Here is a 19,709-nt window from a genome sequence, read left to right as displayed (position 1 = left end):
TTTCTTTCGTTTGCCGCGGCTCCGGCAGCGTCGGCAATGCATCACTGGGAGAATGGAAAACAAATAAAGCACAAATATCATTTTGCTCTGCAGTGCAGCACTTCAGAGGAGACAGATTTCTGTGAGCCAGTGGTTCTTTTAAAGTATAGTGTGTGCTGCAATGACAAATGTACAGCTTTGATGTTTCCTATTCCACTCTCCCATGACATTGTAAATCAGTGTTTTGCTTTCTCATACTCCATCATTATTAAACTTGGTGTAACTCTGGTGTAGACAAGCTCCTGAAAAGCACGTGTCTCACTCTGCTCTCCTGTGTCCCAGGGGAATCATTGTGTTTGGAAACAGCAGCTACATTCTGGAGCCATTGGAAGGTGCTACAAGCGAACACAAGATCTACCGAGCGGAGAAGCTGAGAGCAGCCCCGGGGTCCTGTGGCCACCAGCTGGACGTCCCTGCCACGGGGGCTGCTGCCAGTGCCACACCACAGCATCCTCCAGCTGCCAGGGTAGGTGGCTGATGTGTTTTCTGTGTCTGCTTGGCAGCATTTCCAAGCATTCTCCACCAGGCAAAAACTTAACCCGCACCATCGCCTTCCCTCGGTGCCGTCTGCTGAAGGGCAGATGAAATTATTTGTTAAAGCTTTATTACTTTTCCTGGACTCGCCATGCATAACTTGCTTTTCACTTCCTTTTCAACACAGAAAAGTTTATGGGTTCATATTATGGTCATATATTCTGGTTCTTATATGGTTAGAACCAGAATTTGAGGCTCCCTGAGAATACTGAGCGATGTCTGGAAAAGTTCTTGCCCTCCCAAGATGAAAGAGAACATGATAGCTGGGATACTTTGCTAATACCAGGTTTGGAACCTCTACATTTTAGTAGCAAAGTCTCTTATGCAGACAAAACAAGTTCTCAGCATATTATTTTACAGCTGTATTATTGGAGTTGCTGTGATTTTGGCAGAAATGTACTTCATGTGAGATGCATTTACCTAATGGAAATTAGAAAATTAAATGAGCCAAAAACCAGGCAGAGGAAATGCTGTAACAAATTCATCTACATATAGGATAAGGGTTGTAGAAAAGGCTGGGTTAGGTATTCAGGAATTATATAATGATACAAATCTGCCATCAGCATTTGTTGAATGTCACATATGGGGATTTGTACTTGCATGTATGACTCAGGCTTTGCCTCAGGTCCACTGTTAAGGAAAGCAGCCTAAGTGACATCTCTAGATATAATTAAGCAATGGAATTAATTTATTTTACATTTTTAGGAATATTACATCCAGAGCATCAGCCTTTGCATGTAACATTATAAGAATTAAGTGTATTTCTAAAAGCATGTGTGGGTGGAAAACATTGGAAATACAACTTTATTAAGTTTTCCCCAAATTCTTTGTGACTTTGAATTCCACTGAAGTAGTCAGTGTAATGCAGAAGTAAAATGTGTGTGTGTAACAAACTGACACAACCAAAGCCATTTTATTATTACCCTTATGGTTCTTCCATTTTGCTGCTGGCTTCAACTACATCTCAAATTTCACTTTAAATATCTGAAAAATATTTTTGCTGTGGTTCAGTGGACATAATTATAAAACCTGTCAGCAGTCACATCATATGGATAGGTACAATATATTTAATGAGTAAGTTGGTTAAGCTTCTAATGTAGGAATTTTGAAAGCTGTCAAATGTCATGTGTGCAGTGAGTTTTCATATTTCAGTGTTGTCACTAAGCAGTCTGTCAGTGGGCACATCAAATAAAGATGACCTGCAAAGTGGGGAGACATAAAGCTGCTCCAAGTCACACTGGGTGACAGAATTAAGCATAAATCTGGTCTGAGGTTCATGGACACGATTAAAATATTTGGCTTCTTGACAGGTCTGGGGGAAGATTTTTGTTTGGTTTTATCTGCTGACTCTCCACTCAGCCACCTACACGAAATTCTTACTGAGCAGAGCTGAAATGTGAAGTCAGGGCATCACCAAGGACTTTGGTTAGATGGAAGCACAGGTGAAGGATGGCACAGGCAGCAAACTCAGCTCCCCAGACCCAAACAGGAGATGCAGTGGAGCAGGGCAGGGGATGCAGAGGTGTCACAGACAGGCTGTGCCCTGCTGGAGCTGCCCTGGGTCATTTCCTGACTCACTGCACCCTCAAATTGCACCAAGGAGCATTTTCCTGCTGAGCTCCATTGAGACAGGGCCCTGCAGAATGTCTGGTGTGTAGGACACTCCCTGCAGTGGGAATTTTCTCTGTAGCCACAAGGAAAAGCCATTTTGGTGGTGCTGGTGACCAGGACGAGGGAGAGAATTATTCAGAGCACGAGGAAAGAGAGGCTGCACCACTGCAGTGTCCATCCAAGCCATACCAATTGCCAGGCAGGAAAGGCTGAGGAAGGGGTCCAGCTGCTGGGACAGCAGGTTTGGGGCAGGATCAGGTGGAGGAGAAGCAGAGGAGAGAAACCATGGTCAGAGGAACAAAGCCCACTGTCCCCCAGCTCTCATGGCTGTGTCATTGACTCCTCATTTCAGTTCTGAAGGATTAACCCAGCAAAGGGGTTGTGCATTGATGCAGCTGGCTGCAGAGAGCAAACTGAAAGAAGCCATAATTAGGTCTATTTCATAAATAAATATTGTATCCTAAGAGTTCACATAGCCTTTGGGCAAATCTCAGGAACAGATTTGTTATGCAAGTCAGTCACCAGAGGCTTATGTGATTTTTATGCCTGCTAGCCAATTTCTCTCCAGCTCACTCCAGCCCAAACAGTTTTACTCTTGGTGAGAGGAAAATGTTCTAAACTGATGTAACAGAGCTCTCCTTGCTCCTTTGAACACAGATTTTCCTGTATCATCTTTTCTTCTTCACTCAGAGGAGGATGAGAGGCCCCTTGGAGATGCAGCTCTTTAGGACCTCATAATAAATTTCAGAATGGGAGAGTTTTAGTGTTTGAGAGATCAATTCCATCACAAACAGCAGCCACATGGCCATTTGCCTTTTGTGTCTGTGTGACATCAGACCCTATTGCCAGAAATTTTTAAAGAATCTACCTTAGCTCGTTTGCCAGAGCCCCTGATAAGTGTAATCCTGTCAAGTGTTTGCATCCTTGATGTTTGGTTCATTAACAGCAGCTTTTACTCCTCTCTCCATCCATAAATATGGTCCAAATGAAACTTTTTTCAAGTTATTGGAGTTTGCAACACTATTAAATATTAGGTTGAAGGTCAGATACTGAAGATTGCATCGCTCACTTTTCCTCCAATTCTTGCAAAACATCAAAATCATTAATCTGCAGATAGTGAAGAGGAACAGTTTGATAATGTGAAGAAAACTTTGTGAAATCTGGCTGGAAGGAGATGTCCAGCTCTGGCTGTGCTTAGGGGATCTCTCAGTTTGCCTTGGAGCAGTTTTCCTTGGAAAGCTTTAGTCATGTTTTAGGTTAAAGAGCTTTGCTGCAGCTCAAGACATCGTGGTCAGTTGTAGGTCAGACATCTGTTTAAGCCTTCTAAGTTCTGGCAGGAAGATCAGATACTCTGCTGAGACCTCTTTTCCCTAAATGTCCTGGTCCAAACACAAGGAAGGAATGATAGGATCGATGCTGCTACTGCTGCTGTAGATCACAGAACTTTTACAGCCACTAATAGGTCACTTAAATTCAGGGTAACAAAGGAACTGAGACATGTTTTGTTTGTTTTGTACTCTTACAAAATCATTTCTTCACTGATTTTGTTTTTTTAGTTAAGCATTATGGTTCTTTTAGATCTGCATTTTATATGAATTTGCAGATACAGAATTAAATGTGTGCCTTCCATTTTTCAAGTGTTAACTTGCTTCCCCTGACAGTTAGTTCTGCTTTTTTTATTTTTGGGTTTTTCTTCCTACATAATTTATCAGTTGACTGCTTGACCTCTTCTCTGCTTCACTCAATATCCCTTTATCTCTCATTTTTCTTAGTAACCAGTTTGTCCATTGTGTGAGCTGTTTGTTAGAAGTTACCTCATCTCTCCTTTAAAAGTGCCTTGGAAATAGCAGAGGTCTTTCTGCTGGAGGGGATATTCTCCTGTGAGGAAAGATAACTCAAACGTTTCAACTGCAGAAAGCTGAAAGGTTGAGAGAGACTTTGCACCAATCTCCTGCTTTCTGTGATCAAACCCTGAGAGGTTTAGTAAGGAAAACTTCCATGAGGAGGAGGAAGACACTACAAATCTGTGTGTAGTAAAATCGTAGTAAAATGTAGGAAACCCGAGACACAGTGTATTTCCTCTTGCAAGCACTTTGTTGTATCAGGGCTGAAAACAAAATAACACTTTCATGGTTTTTTGACAGTACAAGAGGGAGACTCTGAAGACAACGAAGTACGTGGAGCTTGTTATTGTGGCAGATAACCGTGAGGTAAGGAACTGCAAAATAAAAACTTATGTGAGCAGCAAAGGGGCAGCTCAGCTCAGTTACCATGGTGCTGCAAAGAAGGTGCTTCAGACAATGATGGGATGTTTTCTGAGGTAAATCATCCTCCCTAATTAGGGCTGAGCAAGGAAGGAATTATTACGATAGGACAACAGTGATACTCAGTTGTAAAATTTCTTGCAATACCTCAGAAGGAGTTTGACTCTGAAATAACTGTGTCAGTATAGAAGAAGAGGCAAATAAATATTCAATCCTTTAGCAAGTTAAGTCCTCACTGCCATTCCCAGTGCCCTCAGTGGGGCTGTCAGGGATTCTGGAGCAGTGCTTGGCCATCACATTCCGTGGAGCACGACTGCCTTCCTCAGGGGTTGCAAAGGCAGCTTCAAAGTACCCAGCACTGGCTGTAAAAATGTTCCACTGAGCTGAATGGCAAAGATCTGAATCCTGGCTTGAATTATTTTGCTGCCTTTTTAAACTTTTTTTTGTCTCTTTGAACACTGCTACTCAGAGAATTGCAATCACTCTTTGCAAGACCTGCAAAGAGAAGAACTATTTCCCAAAACATCTGTCCTGAAAAGACCCCTGTGTAACACTTGGAGATTTTAAAATCTTTTCACGAGAACCAAACTCCTGCCCCACAGTCTGGGTTTCCTTTGGGGCACACTGTGGATCCAGCAGGAGTCTGCTGGTGGATTTTGGCTGCCCCCTAATTCCCAAAGATCCCTGATGTGCTGGCTCTTGGGGGGAAACTCTGTGACATTTGTGCTGCTGATCCATTGATCCTTTGCATTCCAAGTTTCAGAGACAAGGCAAAGATGTGGAAAAAATTAAGCAGAGGCTGATAGAAATTGCAAACTACGTTGATAAGGTAAGAACATGAGGATTGTTTCCCTTTCCCAACCTTCTCACACTTTCTGTAGGATGCTGAAGGAGCTAACCCTGCAGCTTTGCTGGTACTACAGTATTTCAGAGCAAAGCTCCTGGAAAAGCAAATTTAAACCTTTCATTTGCCTTTTGATACACAAAGCCATGAGCTCTGCCCTGCTGCATATGGGATGTAAAGATCTATTCCCAAGAAAAAGCCCAATTTAGCCCTAGGATTTTATTCACCAGGGAAGAGGGTGGGGATAATCACCTAGAGAACAGCCTATAGAAAAAAAGAGGATTATTTTTAAGAGAAATTTGGAGAACAAAGTCATTTGTAGCAACAAGGGAAGGTCCATCTGTAAGGCCAACAAAGTCCTGTGAAAACACAGTTAATAAGATGTGTAATCCAAGGAAGATGGTAGAATTAAAAATAAGGAAGCAGATTTGATGGCTGAGTGAGAGCAATAAGAGAGAGACATAGACTGGATTTTTTTAGGTCTTGAAATAATTCCATGACAGTAAACAATAAAGGCAAAGAATCCTCTAGAGTGGTTTCTGAGCAAATTAGAGTTTATTTTTGTTGGGCTGAATGGCCAGAAAATATTAGGACTCTAGTAGTGAAATTATAACTGAGAGTGTCTTAATTTGTCTGAGAACTTATCAAGTGATACTTCAAGGGCAGTAGCTCAAGGAGAAGCATTCCTGATTAAAAACAAGCTGCTGAAGACACCTCCACCTCGTCCATAATTGTCTTGCTGACTTATTGCCAGAGGACAGGTGTTTATATGTTACCTGCTCAAAATTAATTTTGCATATTGTAATATATTTTTTGTTTCATGCTTAATTTATGCTCAGCAAACGCTGGTGCTCTGCAAATGACTGGAATGCATAGAAACAAGACAAAGATCTACTGGGTGTTTTGTCAGCCTGTCAGGCAAATCTGGACTTGATCAATCCCTGACTCCCTCATGTTTCTCTCACCTTGTCGTGGCTCTGCTGATGTTGCTCTGGCTCCCCCCCTTGAGGCAAAATGGCATTTTCTGGGGGGAAAATGGCTAAAATCACTGGGTTTATCTGCTCTGTGCAAGGCTTGATGAGCCTGGCTGGTTTTCAGCTGTTACTGTGATCCACAGCACAGTTCCTCTGCCTCTGGGATGGGATCTGTGCAATCCGGGGTGGGACAGCCCTGGGACACTCATCTGCCATGGCCTGGGGTTCCTTCAGAGCTGAAGGGCACAGGCAGGGAGTTCAGGGAGAAGCAGGAGGAAATCCCTGGATCTCTTTGAATGTCTTATCAGTATTGGGTTGGGTCACAACTTTTTTTGGGAGTCTTGGAAATATTTTGTCTGAGTCCTGTCAGGTGTTTTGCCCTGAAGAAGAAATTGTTTTAACCTCTACAACAAAGGTTCATTGTTATGTTTTTGTTGAAATATTCTAGTCTGAAATATTTTTTAAACACACATTTCCTACTTTTCTCTTCTCCTCAGTTCTACAGGCCCCTGAACATCCGAGTGGCCCTGGTGGGAGTGGAGGTGTGGAATGACATGGACAAGTGCTCCATCTCCCAGGACCCCTTCACCAGCCTGCACGAGTTCCTGGACTGGAGGAAGCTCAAGCTCCTACCTCGGAAAGCCCACGACAATGCCCAGCTCATCAGGTAGGCTCAGCTCTGCATTTGGTACCCACCAGGATTTGGGGGTTTTGGGGGATTTCAGGATACTGTGCTGAGACCTTCCCCAGCTGCTGAGCTCTTGGAAGGAGCATCTGTGCTCCTGAGGGTTTGCCTTTCCCCTCTGCAAGCATCAAACACAAGATCACTCTGCAGGTGCTCCAGGTGAGTTTCCTTTCCCATCCCTGGTGCTCAAAGCCTGTCCTGAGCCTGTCTGTAACTCCTGTAGAGCAGGGGTTGTAATCAGCTGCTGCATGCTCAGGCTGGGAATTTACAACCAATTCAAACTGCCCTCAGTCTAAATTGTCACTGGGAAAGGCAGTCCTGCTCTGACCCTAAGTGAAGCCTATTTCTTAATGAAAAGACCTCAGTATGTGTGAAAATGCTGTCTAATTTAGACAATTCATTTGCATTCATGATTTAAAAATTAAACCATTAACATATTTTACACTGCTGCTTTTTCTTGGAGTAAAGGAATTGAGTAAAGGCCCCTGCCAACCCAAACCAGTCTGTGGTTCTGTAAAAGTAAAAGCACTCTCAAAAAAAAGGAAAGAGGAACACATCTTTGTTGAATAGATATTGTTTTGATCAATTGACTATTCTTTATACTGAGCAGATAAACACAACTGATGTCTCAGTAATTAAAAGGAGTTATTTACTTCTTACATTACCTGAATAAGAATAAATTGAGCCTTTCCAAACTGTCCCCCCTGAGATATTTGATTGCTCTATATGTACAATAACATTTTGTTTGAAATTATTACACTCGAGGCTGTGCATCACCACAAGCAGCACATAAACTTCCCCCTGCATCACAATAACCCTGCTTTGAGTTAGAGACACCATCTCTGTGCTTGTGCTCCTGTTCCCAGCCTCAGAGACAGAGGAGGGGAACAAGGGTCCTGTTGCAGCAGGGAAAGCTGAGGAGGGTGATCCAGTGGGGGTGATCTGGTGGAGGTGACCCAATGGGGGTGATCCAAGGGGATCATTCATTGGGGATGATCCATTTGGGGGTGATCCAGTGGGGATGATCCATTGGGGATGATCCAGTGGAAGTGATCCAATGAGGATATCCAGTGATGGTGATCCAGTGGGGATGATCCACTGGGGATGATCCAGTGAGGGTGATCCATTGGGAGAGATCCCAGTGGGGGTGATCTATTGGGGGTGATCCAGCGAGGGAGATCCAATGGGGATGATCCATTGAGGATAATCCAATGATAGTGATCCATTGGGGATGATCCATTGAGGATAATCCAATGATAGTGATCCATTGGGGATGATCCATTGGGAGAGATCCCAGTGGGGGTGATCTATTGGGGATGATCCAGCGAGGGAGATCCAATGGGGATGATCCATTGAGGATAATCCAATGGTAATGATCCATTGGGGATGATCCAATGGGAGTGATCCAGTGAGGGTGATCCATTGGGAGTGATCAATTGGGGATGATCCAGTGGGGGTGATTCAATGAAGATGATCCAGTGATAGTGATTCATTGGGGATGATCCCGTGGGGATGATCCATTTAGGGTGATCCAATGAGGGTTGTCCATTGGAGGTGATCCATTGGGGGTGACCTATTGGGAGTGATCCACTGGGGGTGACCCAATGAGGGTGATCCATTTTGGGTCACCCAGTGAGGATGATCCATTGGGAGTGATCCATCGAGGGTGATCCAGTGCAGATGATTCATTTGTGGTGACCCAATGGGGGTGATGCAGTGGGTGCCCCAAGAGCTGGGGCACCGTGGTTCAGTTCAGCTGAGGCAGCGCAGCCCATCCGGGCTTTCCATTGCTTTAGAGCTGCCAATGTGAGGGGCAGATGCGGGGTCTGTGTTTGAGACTGGCAGAAACCCAGAGCTGGAGGGGACAGGGGGGTATCGTGGCGCTGACTGGCGGCTCTGTGTCTCCTCTCCCTCTGCAGCGGGGTGTACTTCCAGGGCACTACCATTGGCATGGCTCCCATCATGAGCATGTGCACGGCAGAGCAGTCTGGAGGGGTCGTCATGGTAAGTGGGGCAAGCTCTCAGCCACTCTCACTGGCCCAGCTGGGGGGACACCACACCAGCCCTGCACTCCTGCCTCCTGAACCTGCCCCATCTGTCCCATTTTCCATCCCTCTGTTGTTCGGATTGCTTGTAAGTGATAGTTGCCATAGTGAAAACAACAAAAATATTGCGTTAAAATATAGCAGGGCCTCTTTGCAAGGAGTTTATTCCTCTAATTGTTATTGAACCAGGTGCTGAGGTGCTGTGAGGAAGAGAACCAGAAGATGTATTTGTTATACACTTGGGTATACTTGTGTTACAGGCAGCAGCAGTCTATCCTGAATCTTTTATTATATTGATTTTATTCTGTATTTATAGAGTTTCCTGTGTTAGGCATTATTTTCCATCTTTGCAGCAGTGGTTTTATTGCACTGCCAGACAGAGAGAACAAACAATGGCAGCATTTATTCCAGCTGAGTCTCTCCCAGGGCATGATTGTTGTTGTTAGATGCAAGACATGGTGAACACACAAGCAAACATCTTGTCCAATCTCTGCAAGGAGTTCTGATGTACTTTCTTTCTGATTTTTTCTTTTTTTAAATTTCAGTTTTGCTGTGCTTTGTGCTAAGACAGGGGGAAGAAGCTTTAAACTAGAACGGTCAAATCACATAATTTGGGAAAAGTTGTGTCAAAGTTGTAGAAAAGATAAAGGTTTCAGGCTCTTGGTAGCTTGAGAAGCTGAGTCTGTAATTGCTGTCTGTAACAATTATTCACTGGGGGAGAGGTACAAAAGGAAAAGGAAGGAAAAAAGGAAGAAAGAGCTGTAGGAGTGTCCCAGTGCACCCCCAAGTCTTGGTAAAGGCACAGATGAGGCAGAGAGCCCCATTTTACCCATTTGACTCAGCCCTGCAGCCATTTGGCTTTATCTGCAGTCAGAGATGCCCTTAACGATGACTTTCTGTCCTTTTAATTTTTAGCATAAGATTTAAAATACTCCACAGTGTAATTTACAGCCAAGTCAGTTCTCTTTGCTCTGGAAGCTGTCATTTTAAAGAGAAATAATTACTAATAGTTCATTCCAGTAACAAGAAAACAAGAATCAGCATTTCTTTAGAGCATTCTCATAGAGAGGGGACTGATTTATCTGTCCAGGAGAAACCCAGGCTCTGTGGATGAGTCCTGGGCCAGGCTGAAGCTTCTGTGGTGAAGGGGAGCAGGATGTTACCCAGAGATTCAGTGAATTTAAGCTTTTGAGGTGCAAATTAACTTGAAACTTGTACAGAATAATCAGAAACGTTCTCCAGCTCTTTAAGCAAATCCTCAAAAAGGAGCCAAATCCAAATGAAGCAAACACTCACCCCAAAACCCAAAAGTGCAGCTGCCCAACCATGCCCTGAGTTAGAAAAAGCAGATTCAGGCACAGATAGATATATTTATATATATTGGTACCTGTATTTATATATATATATTTATGTTTTATTTTTATTTTTATATTTAATATATTTATATATATTGGCACAGCTGCCCAGGAAAGGAGTGGAGTCCCCATCTCTGGAAGGATTTAAATGCCCTCTGGAGGTGGCACTTGGGGACATAGGGCAGTGGTGGCCTTGGCAGTGCTGGGAATGGTTGGACTCCATGGTCTTAAAGGTCTTTTCCACCCTAAAAGATTCTGTGATTCTGTAAAGAATGAATCACCCTCAGCCTGGGAAGGTCAGGGCTCAGGTGTCTCAGCACTGCACAAATGAACATTTGGCCAACCTCATAATTCAGCCAATTTCTCATCCATCCCACCCCCAGCCCTCAACACCAAAAGCTCCCACACTCTAAAACCTGTTCTGGAAGAAAAGACAACGAGAGACTGCGTCAGAAATGACATTTGAATACAAAATCTGGAGTGACTCTTGTCTGATGTGATTTTCCTGCTTCTTTCTGCAGTTAGTCAGCTCTGCTTTATGATCTAAATTCCTCTGTCATGCCTCCCTGGGAGCCTGCCTGTCTCTTTTCTATAGGGCTGAGCTCTCTCAGTGGGTGACACCCTGTCTGCCATTAATTTTCAGAGGAACTCAAAGCAGGGAGAGCAGCCATGTGAGTGTGAGGAGCTTTAACAAGACCTTTATCATTTCATTTCCCTGTGAAGTTTCTGTAGTGTCACAGAAAAACCAAAGAGAAGTTGACATTAAAGCAAGTCTTTGACGTGATTCAGTCTTCATTCTTCTGTTTCCAAAGGTTGCCCACTGAATTCATGGATTTAAAAGTAAAATATTTCTGAGAGAAAAGGAAAGGGACTTTTTATCTGGGCAGACAATGATGGGAGAAGGGTTTTAAACTTACAGAGGAGAGATTTAAATGGGATATTAGGAGGAAATTGTCCTCTGTGAGGGTGCCCAGAGCAGCTGTGGCTGCCCTGGATCCCTGGAAGTGCCCAAGGCCAGGTTGGATGGGGCTTGGAGCACCTGGGACAGTGGAAATTGAGCTGGGACTGGATAATTTTTAAGCTCCCTTCCAATTCAAACCATTCTGTGACTCCATGAACAGAGTGAACATGCTGAATATACCAGGAGCAAGCAGGGCATTTGCCTGGTGGAGCTGTAGGTGACAGCATTTAATGATTAGGGTTTGATTGAAATCCCAGTGGAATGAAGCAGAATTCAGCTGAAAGCAGCTGCATGTTTTGTGCAACAGCTTATAATGCCTTAACAGTAGATGGTTGCTTATTCAGTGGTTGTGAAATGTGTTTGGTAATGACTTTTACTGCTCAAGTTAACTTTGAAGGACCCTGGTGGAATAAATCAAAGTCACATTGCTATTCATTTCTTTAGTCCTTGTGATTCTTAAGCGGCCTCAGTATCAAATGGAACATGTCACTGTTTGTTTTGATAATCTTCATTTATGCTGTCTTCAAATAACCTCTTTTGCTGAGGCATCACATTCCTCCTTCTGCAAACCCTCTCTAGAAGCTGATAAAATTGCATTCCAAGTGGATCTGAGCAAGTAATGAGAACCGCATGGGCTGCAATAATTGTTTGCCTTTTCAAGTCCCAAATTGCATTTCACATCATTTATTGCTCCACTTCTGGAGTGGACTGTGTGAATCCTTGGTTTTAGTTTTAGTTGACAGCTTCAGAGTATTCAGAGAAATATAATCACTGCGCAGTCAGTGGAGGAGACACTGGAAATATAAAGAAAGTCTGAGCTTAATTTGCTGGGTGTCTGTAGCTCAGTGAGGAGTTTCTGCCTTGACCAGATAGCCTGAGTTTCAGGGCATCATCCAGTGACTCAGTGGTAAATTATATGGAATTATTTTGCTGGTTTCCTAATCTTCAGCCCTGCATTTTTTTTCCCATTTGAGTGAGAGGTTGTGCTCTTTTTGTGACATCAGGTTCAATTACACTGAATTCTCTAAGTATTCCATCAATTACTGTGTGCACAAAGATAAACCCATCTGTATCAGACCAGTATCTAGATAAGATATCTCATTATGTGGGTGTTGAGCAGGACAAACTGCACACAAACTGCCTGTCACAAGATTTTTATATCAAGATTTTAAAATTCAGGATTTTTTTAAAAGAAGAGACATTTTGTGAACAGATAAAATTCTTTTGAGTTGATTCCAATTACAGAAGGAACATTTTGACTTTTTTAGAATGACTGTATTCTCTTCTTGATTTTGTTTGCTGCTTGAGAAATGATTTACTAAAAATATTGGCCCAGACAGATGAAAGAAGAAACTCTTAAATCTACCCCAAGTCGTGTATTAAGGCCTCCATTAGTACACAGATAATGTTTTAGACAGTTCTACCTTTCACTTTTTAGTCTGGAATTTGGCTTAGATGATGCTGAAAGAGTTATTTAAAGTGAATATATTCATGCAAGCTTCTAGAGCAGGCAGCTGCACACAGTAATTCCATTTACTGACTGATAAATAGTGGATCATGCATTTATATTACATGTTTATGCCTTCAGGGAAAGCTTTCTTACAAGTGTAGTGGATTTTTTTTTCCCTCAAGGAAAATGATCAGTGTGGAAAGGTCTCTTCCTTGTGGTTAAGCCAAAACATCATTCTGATCAGCAGCCCGTAACCAAATCATGCAGTGAATTTCTCAGAAATTATTGTCCCAACAATCAGCATTTAAACGTGGATTAGTGTTAAAATTTCAAACTGACACTTTCAACATTTAGAGTATTTATAGGTTAATAAGAGGCCATGAAAGATTTTGGCTTGCTCTGGCCTTTCATTTTAAAAAGGAGATTTTTAAAGGTTCTTGGTTTTTCTTAAAAGGTTTGTGAAATCTTGAACATTCTGATATTATCGAAACAGTCTGAAGCAGATTAAATACACTGAGTGAAATCTCTGGCTGCATTTTTAATTTGCCTCCTTAACTTGTCCCTCACCACACTCATCCTCACCCATAAATTATTGCCCTTTCCAACACTCCGTGTCTGGTGAGCTCTCTCTGCCACCTGGGGCACCTGGGGCTTTGGGGGGTTCCTTGAACAGCAGAATGTTAAGCCCCAGTAAAGAGATGTTCACAGCTGCTCAATGGTTTCAAATGTCTGATGGGGAAACTGGGTGGCCAGAAAGGCTGTCCTGAAATCCCCACAAGGATGAATTTAAAATTGAGTTTATTTTACAACAGAGTAAAACTTATAAACCATTTCAAAGGACAGGCAATGGGACCTTGGAGGGGGAATGTGTGCCTTGAGCCGGGTTTGTGTGCTGAGCTGACTGGTTCTCCTGTGGGTTTTTGTTTTGAAGGATCACTCAGAAAACCCTCTGGGTGCAGCAGTGACGCTGGCTCACGAGCTGGGGCACAACTTTGGCATGAATCACGACACCCTGGAGAGGGGCTGCAGCTGCAGAGCTTCCACTGACAAAGGGGGCTGCATCATGAACCCCTCCACTGGGTAAGTGCCAGCCTACAGCTACACTGGGACAGCTGTGCCTTCATTTGTGCCTCAGGAACATTCAAAGGTACAAAAAAAGACACAAAAGGTTTTTCATCACCTGTTAAATCTTGCGGTTATCCTCCTCAAGCTGAAAAAATTAAATGTTATCAGAGCATGTGTACTATTGCACGTTTCTATTTCCAGGTTAACAGTGTGAGAGACAAAAGTGCTGTAAGAAACTGGGTAATTAAAAAAAAAAAACAGAAAAACAATCCAGAGCCAAACAAACTGTGTTGCAAGTGTTAAATCAGAATTTCACCTCCTCTCATCTTGCCAGCTGAGCATCAGTCACAGTAGGAAATGAGCCAAGGCTGAGATGAGTGGGTAGGAAATTCAGTAATGCAGGAAATGCACTCTCAGGCTCTCTGCAAACTCTTTGTCTTGTGCAGAGCAGGTTTTAGTTCTGCACAAACCTTTGTTGCAAGTTGTGAGCACTTTCAGCTCATGAGAAAATGAAATCTGTCAGGTCAGTGGGATTAAGGCTGTTCTGTGTCCAGAGGGAGATCTTCCAAGAAAAGAGATTAGAAATGTGGGAAATAAGAACCAGTGAACCTGTGGTCACTCCTGTGGGTGCAGGGCCAGCAGCTGCACTCAGTGATCCTGGTGGGTCCCTTCCAGCTCAGGAAATTCCCTGGTTCCCTGTCAGAGCTGAGGGGGGCTCTGCTGCTGGCAAGGGCACTGTGCCAAGCACAAGAGTGTTCTGTAGACACTGGAATGTCAGGCACCCTGGGCAGAGTGAGCTGTCACTGCTTGCAGGGATGTATTTTAAGTGCCTGTTGAAACTGAAGGATATGAGGAATGAGTTCTCCGTGTCCGTGTTCAGGCTAGGACTGAAAGGATTAAATTCAAGTAAGATTTGCCAATTAAACTGCCTGTGACTGGAATCCAGCAAGAACCAGTGAGGCAAATAGCTGCCAGCAGTGTAGGTACAGCTGGATGTGCCTTAGGACAAGAGGATGCTCTGGATGTTCTCTGATGTCCCTTCCAGCTCCTGTGTTCTCTCTGTGTGCCTAAAGTTCATCTGTTGCTTAAAAACCTCTTCTGGGAACTGTGATCAGCCCCCCCTGTGCCTTTTCCAGGACTGCAGGTTTCTGGGAAGGAAGGGGAGCAATGTGGGAGAGGCCAGGGAGGGTTGGGCAGGGCTGTTCCCTGCTGCTCAGCCCAACAGCAGCCTTGGAACTCCTTCAAAGGCAAAGCTGTCACCCTCCATCCACCAGGGCAGGAATCAGGGCTGTGGCCAGGGGCCAAGCACAGCAAGCTGAGACACAAACAAAAGAGTTGTGAGAGTGGGGGAGAACGAGAGGGATTTCTGCAGTCTGGGAAAGAAAAATAACTGAGCTCTTGTGAGACAATGGGTGGTAATCATCCCCTTGGAATACATCCTGCACTGGTCAGGGCTCTGTCACACACAGAAGGACACGGGACAGGGCTCTGGGCTGAGCTGGGCTGTGAGCTGGGCACTGGGTTGGGCTCAGTTCCTCAAGGAAACATTCCATTTTCTGCCAGCTCAGCTGAGTTACTGGTTCTGCACCCAGATGTTTATTGCAATAAACACAGGGGTGCTCTCAGGACAGAGATTTCTGGGCACTTTCTGAACTCATGTGGTGAGAGGGACATTAAAGAGCTCCTTGTTCATTCCTCTTTCACCCTGGAGTCCTGGGGGGTGTCTGACCCTGTCCTGGGTGCTGCATGTGCCAGTCCAGGCGCTGGGCGTGCGCTGGCTCAGAGCAGGGCTGTGCCCACGCAGGGTTCCTCAGCACAGGAGGAGTTGGGGATCCCATTCCCCATCCCAAGGAGCTCAGCTCCCCCACTGGGGTTCCTGCAGAACCTCCCAGGTTGAAGCTTTGGGGGATTTTCACATCCCCCTCTTTGGGTTTTCACCAAACTCTGCATTCAGCTGGTGCCTGAGGAGGAGCTGTGCTGATTGCTTGCACTGATTATTGATTCAGAAATGGAAACCTCAGCTTTGGGTTTACAGCCCCAGGCTTTATCTCCACACCAGGCTGTCAATCTGTGACAGATATTCCTGGAGAACATTCCATGCCTTGAGCCAAGCTGCCTCTCACCCATTTCAAATTAACACTTTGAACAGTTAATTACCCAACGTGTCTCGCCAATAGCAATATTCCCCTGAGCACCATTATTGAAAGAACACTGGAAAGTTTTCCTCTCTGGAAGTGTTTCTCTGTTAAGGAAAGGCCAAATGAATGTTCCTTATCTCAAATGCACTCTGGAAATAGCCAAAAAATCAAAGCTAAGAGAATCCCATGTCAATTTAGAGAGACAGCCTGCTCTCAGTGTACTCACTGCACTGCCTCTGTGCTTTGCTAATTGGTTTAAGGTAGATTTAATGAGTGGAATAAAGAAAAATCTAACTGAAGTTAGTGTAAAAAGCACTGAGAAGTCCTTATCTGATGTCTACAAAAACAGGAAATACCAAGTTATGGCAGAAAGGTCTCAGTGAATTTCACTTTGGAGTCACTGGTGTGGTTGTGCACAAAAGGAAATGTTTTAAGGCTGTTGACTTAAAAGGGATTTCATCAATTATTGTAATTTCATTCAGTTCCTCTGTTTCAGTCTTTGAAGAGGTCTTGAAATTTTGTCTTGGTGGGAAAAAACCTCCAGGGATCAGGGTGGAATTTAAACTCTGTTGGATCCATGCTTTAATCAGCTTCCTATAGTTTTTATTCTTAAAAGATACCAGCAAGATGAGCACCGGTTGTGTGTGAGCTACAAATGTCTAAAGACCCACTACTTTAGCAAAATGTATTTTTTCTTAACATGGAATCGTGCACAAAACCCCACAAATTTGTGTCAATACAGGACTTGGAGAGATTCAAATATCTGCTATGAAAATCACATAAATCCTTCTGTAGAAACAGGAGTGGTTCCTATAAAATACTATCAATAAGGAATATTTAGTACTGAAAGTAATATTTTATAAAACAGACTGTTAATATTTTAATATATTTAATATTGATACTAATCATATCAGTAAGGAATATTTAATACACATTTTTTTATGCATCTATGGTAATGATATTCCTCTAGTTTTTTAAATTGTCTTGTACATGGACAGTTGCAAGTGCCAAAGAAGGAAAATTGGAGAGATTTGTGAATCTTTTTACTGAGATCTTATTATCTGGAAACTAAGGGACTGGGCTGAGCCAGTGAGGCCACTTCAGTATTACACTTTTTTTCCAAATATCTCCCTAAAGTGTCCCCTCTTAGGAGTGAAAATATTCCTCCTGCCAGGCAGATAAATACCCAGGAGTTGTTCTGGTGCAGCCCAAGGCATTGGGCTGGATTTATACCCCTGTAAATGTGAGCAGAATTTATGCAGAGCAGAATGCTGCCCATTAGCAGCGCTTGTTTATTTAATAATTCTGGAAATGCAGTTTTTACACAAATTTTTACTTCATCAAAATTGAGCACAGGGCTCTCCATGGGGTTTGAAACTGGGTGAGCTCCCACTAAGAAGTTGAAATATTGACTTCAGATATGTCTGAGATTTTTTTGCAGCCTTAAGGGAAGCAAAGTTTTGAGAGTTGGTGTTCTCCCTTCCTGAAAACTCAAACGCTGAACTTCCCCTGTCCCACTTTGCTGTGTCCTTGAGTGCTGTGCTCTGAGCCCCACACAGGGAACTTGGCTGCGGGGAAATCTGCTCTTCCCTCCCTCCCACAGGGAGTGCTCCCTGATCCCTTTCCATTTCCTCTTCCTGTGAGGTTAATGAGAGCAGGAATCCTCCCAGGATGGGCAGTTTCACCCATTCAGATGCTCATCCTACAGTTGGGTTTTCCCTTTGGGATGCCCAATTCCTGCAATAACAAAACACCCTTTTCCCTTTGGGATGCCCAGCACTGCAATAGCAAAATACCCTTTTCCCTTTGGGATGCTCAATTCCTGCAATAACAAAATACCCTTTTCCCTTTGGGATGCCCAATACTACAATAACAAAATACCCTTTTCCCTTTGGGATGCTCAATTCCTGCAATAACAAAATACCCTTTTCCCTTTGGGATGCCCAGTACTACAATAACAAAATACCCTTTTCCCTTTGGGATGCTCAATATCTTCAATAACAAAATACCCTTTTCCCTTTGGGATGCCCAATATCTTCAATAACAAAATACCCTTTTCCCTTTGGGATGCTCAATTCCTGCAATAACAAAATACCCTTTTCCCTTTGGGATGCCCAGTACTACAATAACAAAATACCCTTTTTCCTTTGGGATGCCCAGTATCTTCAATAACAAAATACCCTTTTCCCTTTGGGATGCCCAATATCTGCAATAACAAAATACCCTTTTCCCTTTGGGATGCCCAATTCCTGCAGTAACCAAATACCCTTTTCCCTTTGGGATGCCCAATATCTTCAATAACAAAATACCCTTTTCCCTTTGGGATGCCCAATACTACAATAACAAAATACCCTTTTCTCTTTGGGATGCCCACACCTGCAGTAACCAAATACCCTTTTCCCTTTGGGATGCCCAATATTAAATTTTTATTTTATTTAAATTTTGTCAAATCCATTTTCACTGGCCCATGGTGGAAGCATTTTCTCTTCCCACGTTCATTTTTTGTTGCTGGATCATCCCAGCCAGGGCTGATGGAGATGGTGACCAGGACAGAGCCATTTGTTCCATCTCTCTTTGCCTTCCCACACACACAGGCTGGTGGAAAATGGGGAAAGGGCTGCTTTGGGATGTTGCCCTCCAGTCCCCCTTGCACCTGGGTATGGGAATGGTGGAGATTTTCTCAGGTCTGTCCCACTGCCCCACACCCCATTGCTTCTCTGTACATTTATTATGAGATGGAACACCTCACATTCATCTGGAAGGTTCTCCTCGAAGCCCATGATGGAGAAAAGATTAAATAAATGCAAAATAATTTGAAATACTCAGGAAAATATAAATTCTGTGTGGGCTATTGTTTCAGGACATGTAATGAGTGTAGATATTCAAGAAGTGGAAAATCTGATGTGTGAGAGAGCATGGCTATTGATATCTGCTTAACAAATTTCTGAATGAAAGAACATCTCTTGGGAAACTTTTATTTTAGTCTAGACCCCCAGCAGACCTGGCTTTCCTCTTTTCCAAGGCATATTCTGATTTCCACCCCTTGATGACACACAGGAAGGAGGAAGCAGCTTCTTTGGGATCCTTCCCTCACAACAACTCCCTTTGTCCTGTTCCTTCTGTGTGATGATCCTTTTCAAAAGTCAAGAATGAACTGAATCCCTCTGCCTGCATTTTTTCTCCCCTGTTCTTATCTTCAATCTTGTGTTCCCATTTCCAATTTTCACAGCTAGGATTTAAAGTCACTCTGTTTCTCTCTCAGATTTTAAATTGAATTTACTCAGATAAATATGATTGTAAGTGTTACAGGGAAGTGGGGCTTGGGCTGTGACATTGCTGGTGGAAATTCCTGTTTTGTGTAGTGATGACCATAAATAGAAAAAAAGGAGAAATGAGATCAATTTAACCTCTGAGCTATAGAGTATTATTTCAGAGGATTTTTATGGAATGGTGCCTCACAGGGAAAAAAAGAACAGCTAATTTTGAGTAACTGCCTTTCAGTACAAAATTTCACTTTAATTGTTGAGTTTTTGGAGGTAGGGTCTGGGGGTGGAAACCAATTAGGAGCCCAGAAAGAACATAGAGTAGAAATCATATATAGAAAAATATGGGTTAATTTACTGCTGTAATTTGGAGAAGACATTTTTCTAAGCAGTCTCCAAAAAAAATCCTGCTGTTATCAGTAAAGTTTTAAGTAAAATTCAAACCTTTATGTTAGAATTAAAGCAGGGAGACAATGGGAAG

The 19,709-nt window shown here is 43.2% G+C and overlaps 1 protein-coding gene across 1 annotated transcript in view; it reads left to right on the top strand.

The window, feature by feature from the left end:
* The window catches only part of ADAM12 (ADAM metallopeptidase domain 12), a 189,041-nt gene that overhangs the window by 123,898 nt on the left and 45,434 nt on the right, over nt 1–19,709 (top strand). The window contains exons 6-11 of the mRNA XM_058811008.1: nt 322–505; nt 4,329–4,394; nt 5,206–5,277; nt 6,764–6,933; nt 8,871–8,955; nt 13,694–13,842. Coding sequence (XP_058666991.1) covers nt 322–505; nt 4,329–4,394; nt 5,206–5,277; nt 6,764–6,933; nt 8,871–8,955; nt 13,694–13,842 — 726 coding nt within the window. The remainder of the gene's footprint in view (nt 1–321; nt 506–4,328; nt 4,395–5,205; nt 5,278–6,763; nt 6,934–8,870; nt 8,956–13,693; nt 13,843–19,709) is intronic.

This window comes from Ammospiza caudacuta, chromosome 9 (assembly GCF_027887145.1).
Source record: "Ammospiza caudacuta isolate bAmmCau1 chromosome 9, bAmmCau1.pri, whole genome shotgun sequence".
In the NCBI taxonomy this organism is placed as follows: domain Eukaryota; kingdom Metazoa; phylum Chordata; class Aves; order Passeriformes; family Passerellidae; genus Ammospiza; species Ammospiza caudacuta.
This window is presented reverse-complemented; position numbering and strand designations above follow the sequence as displayed.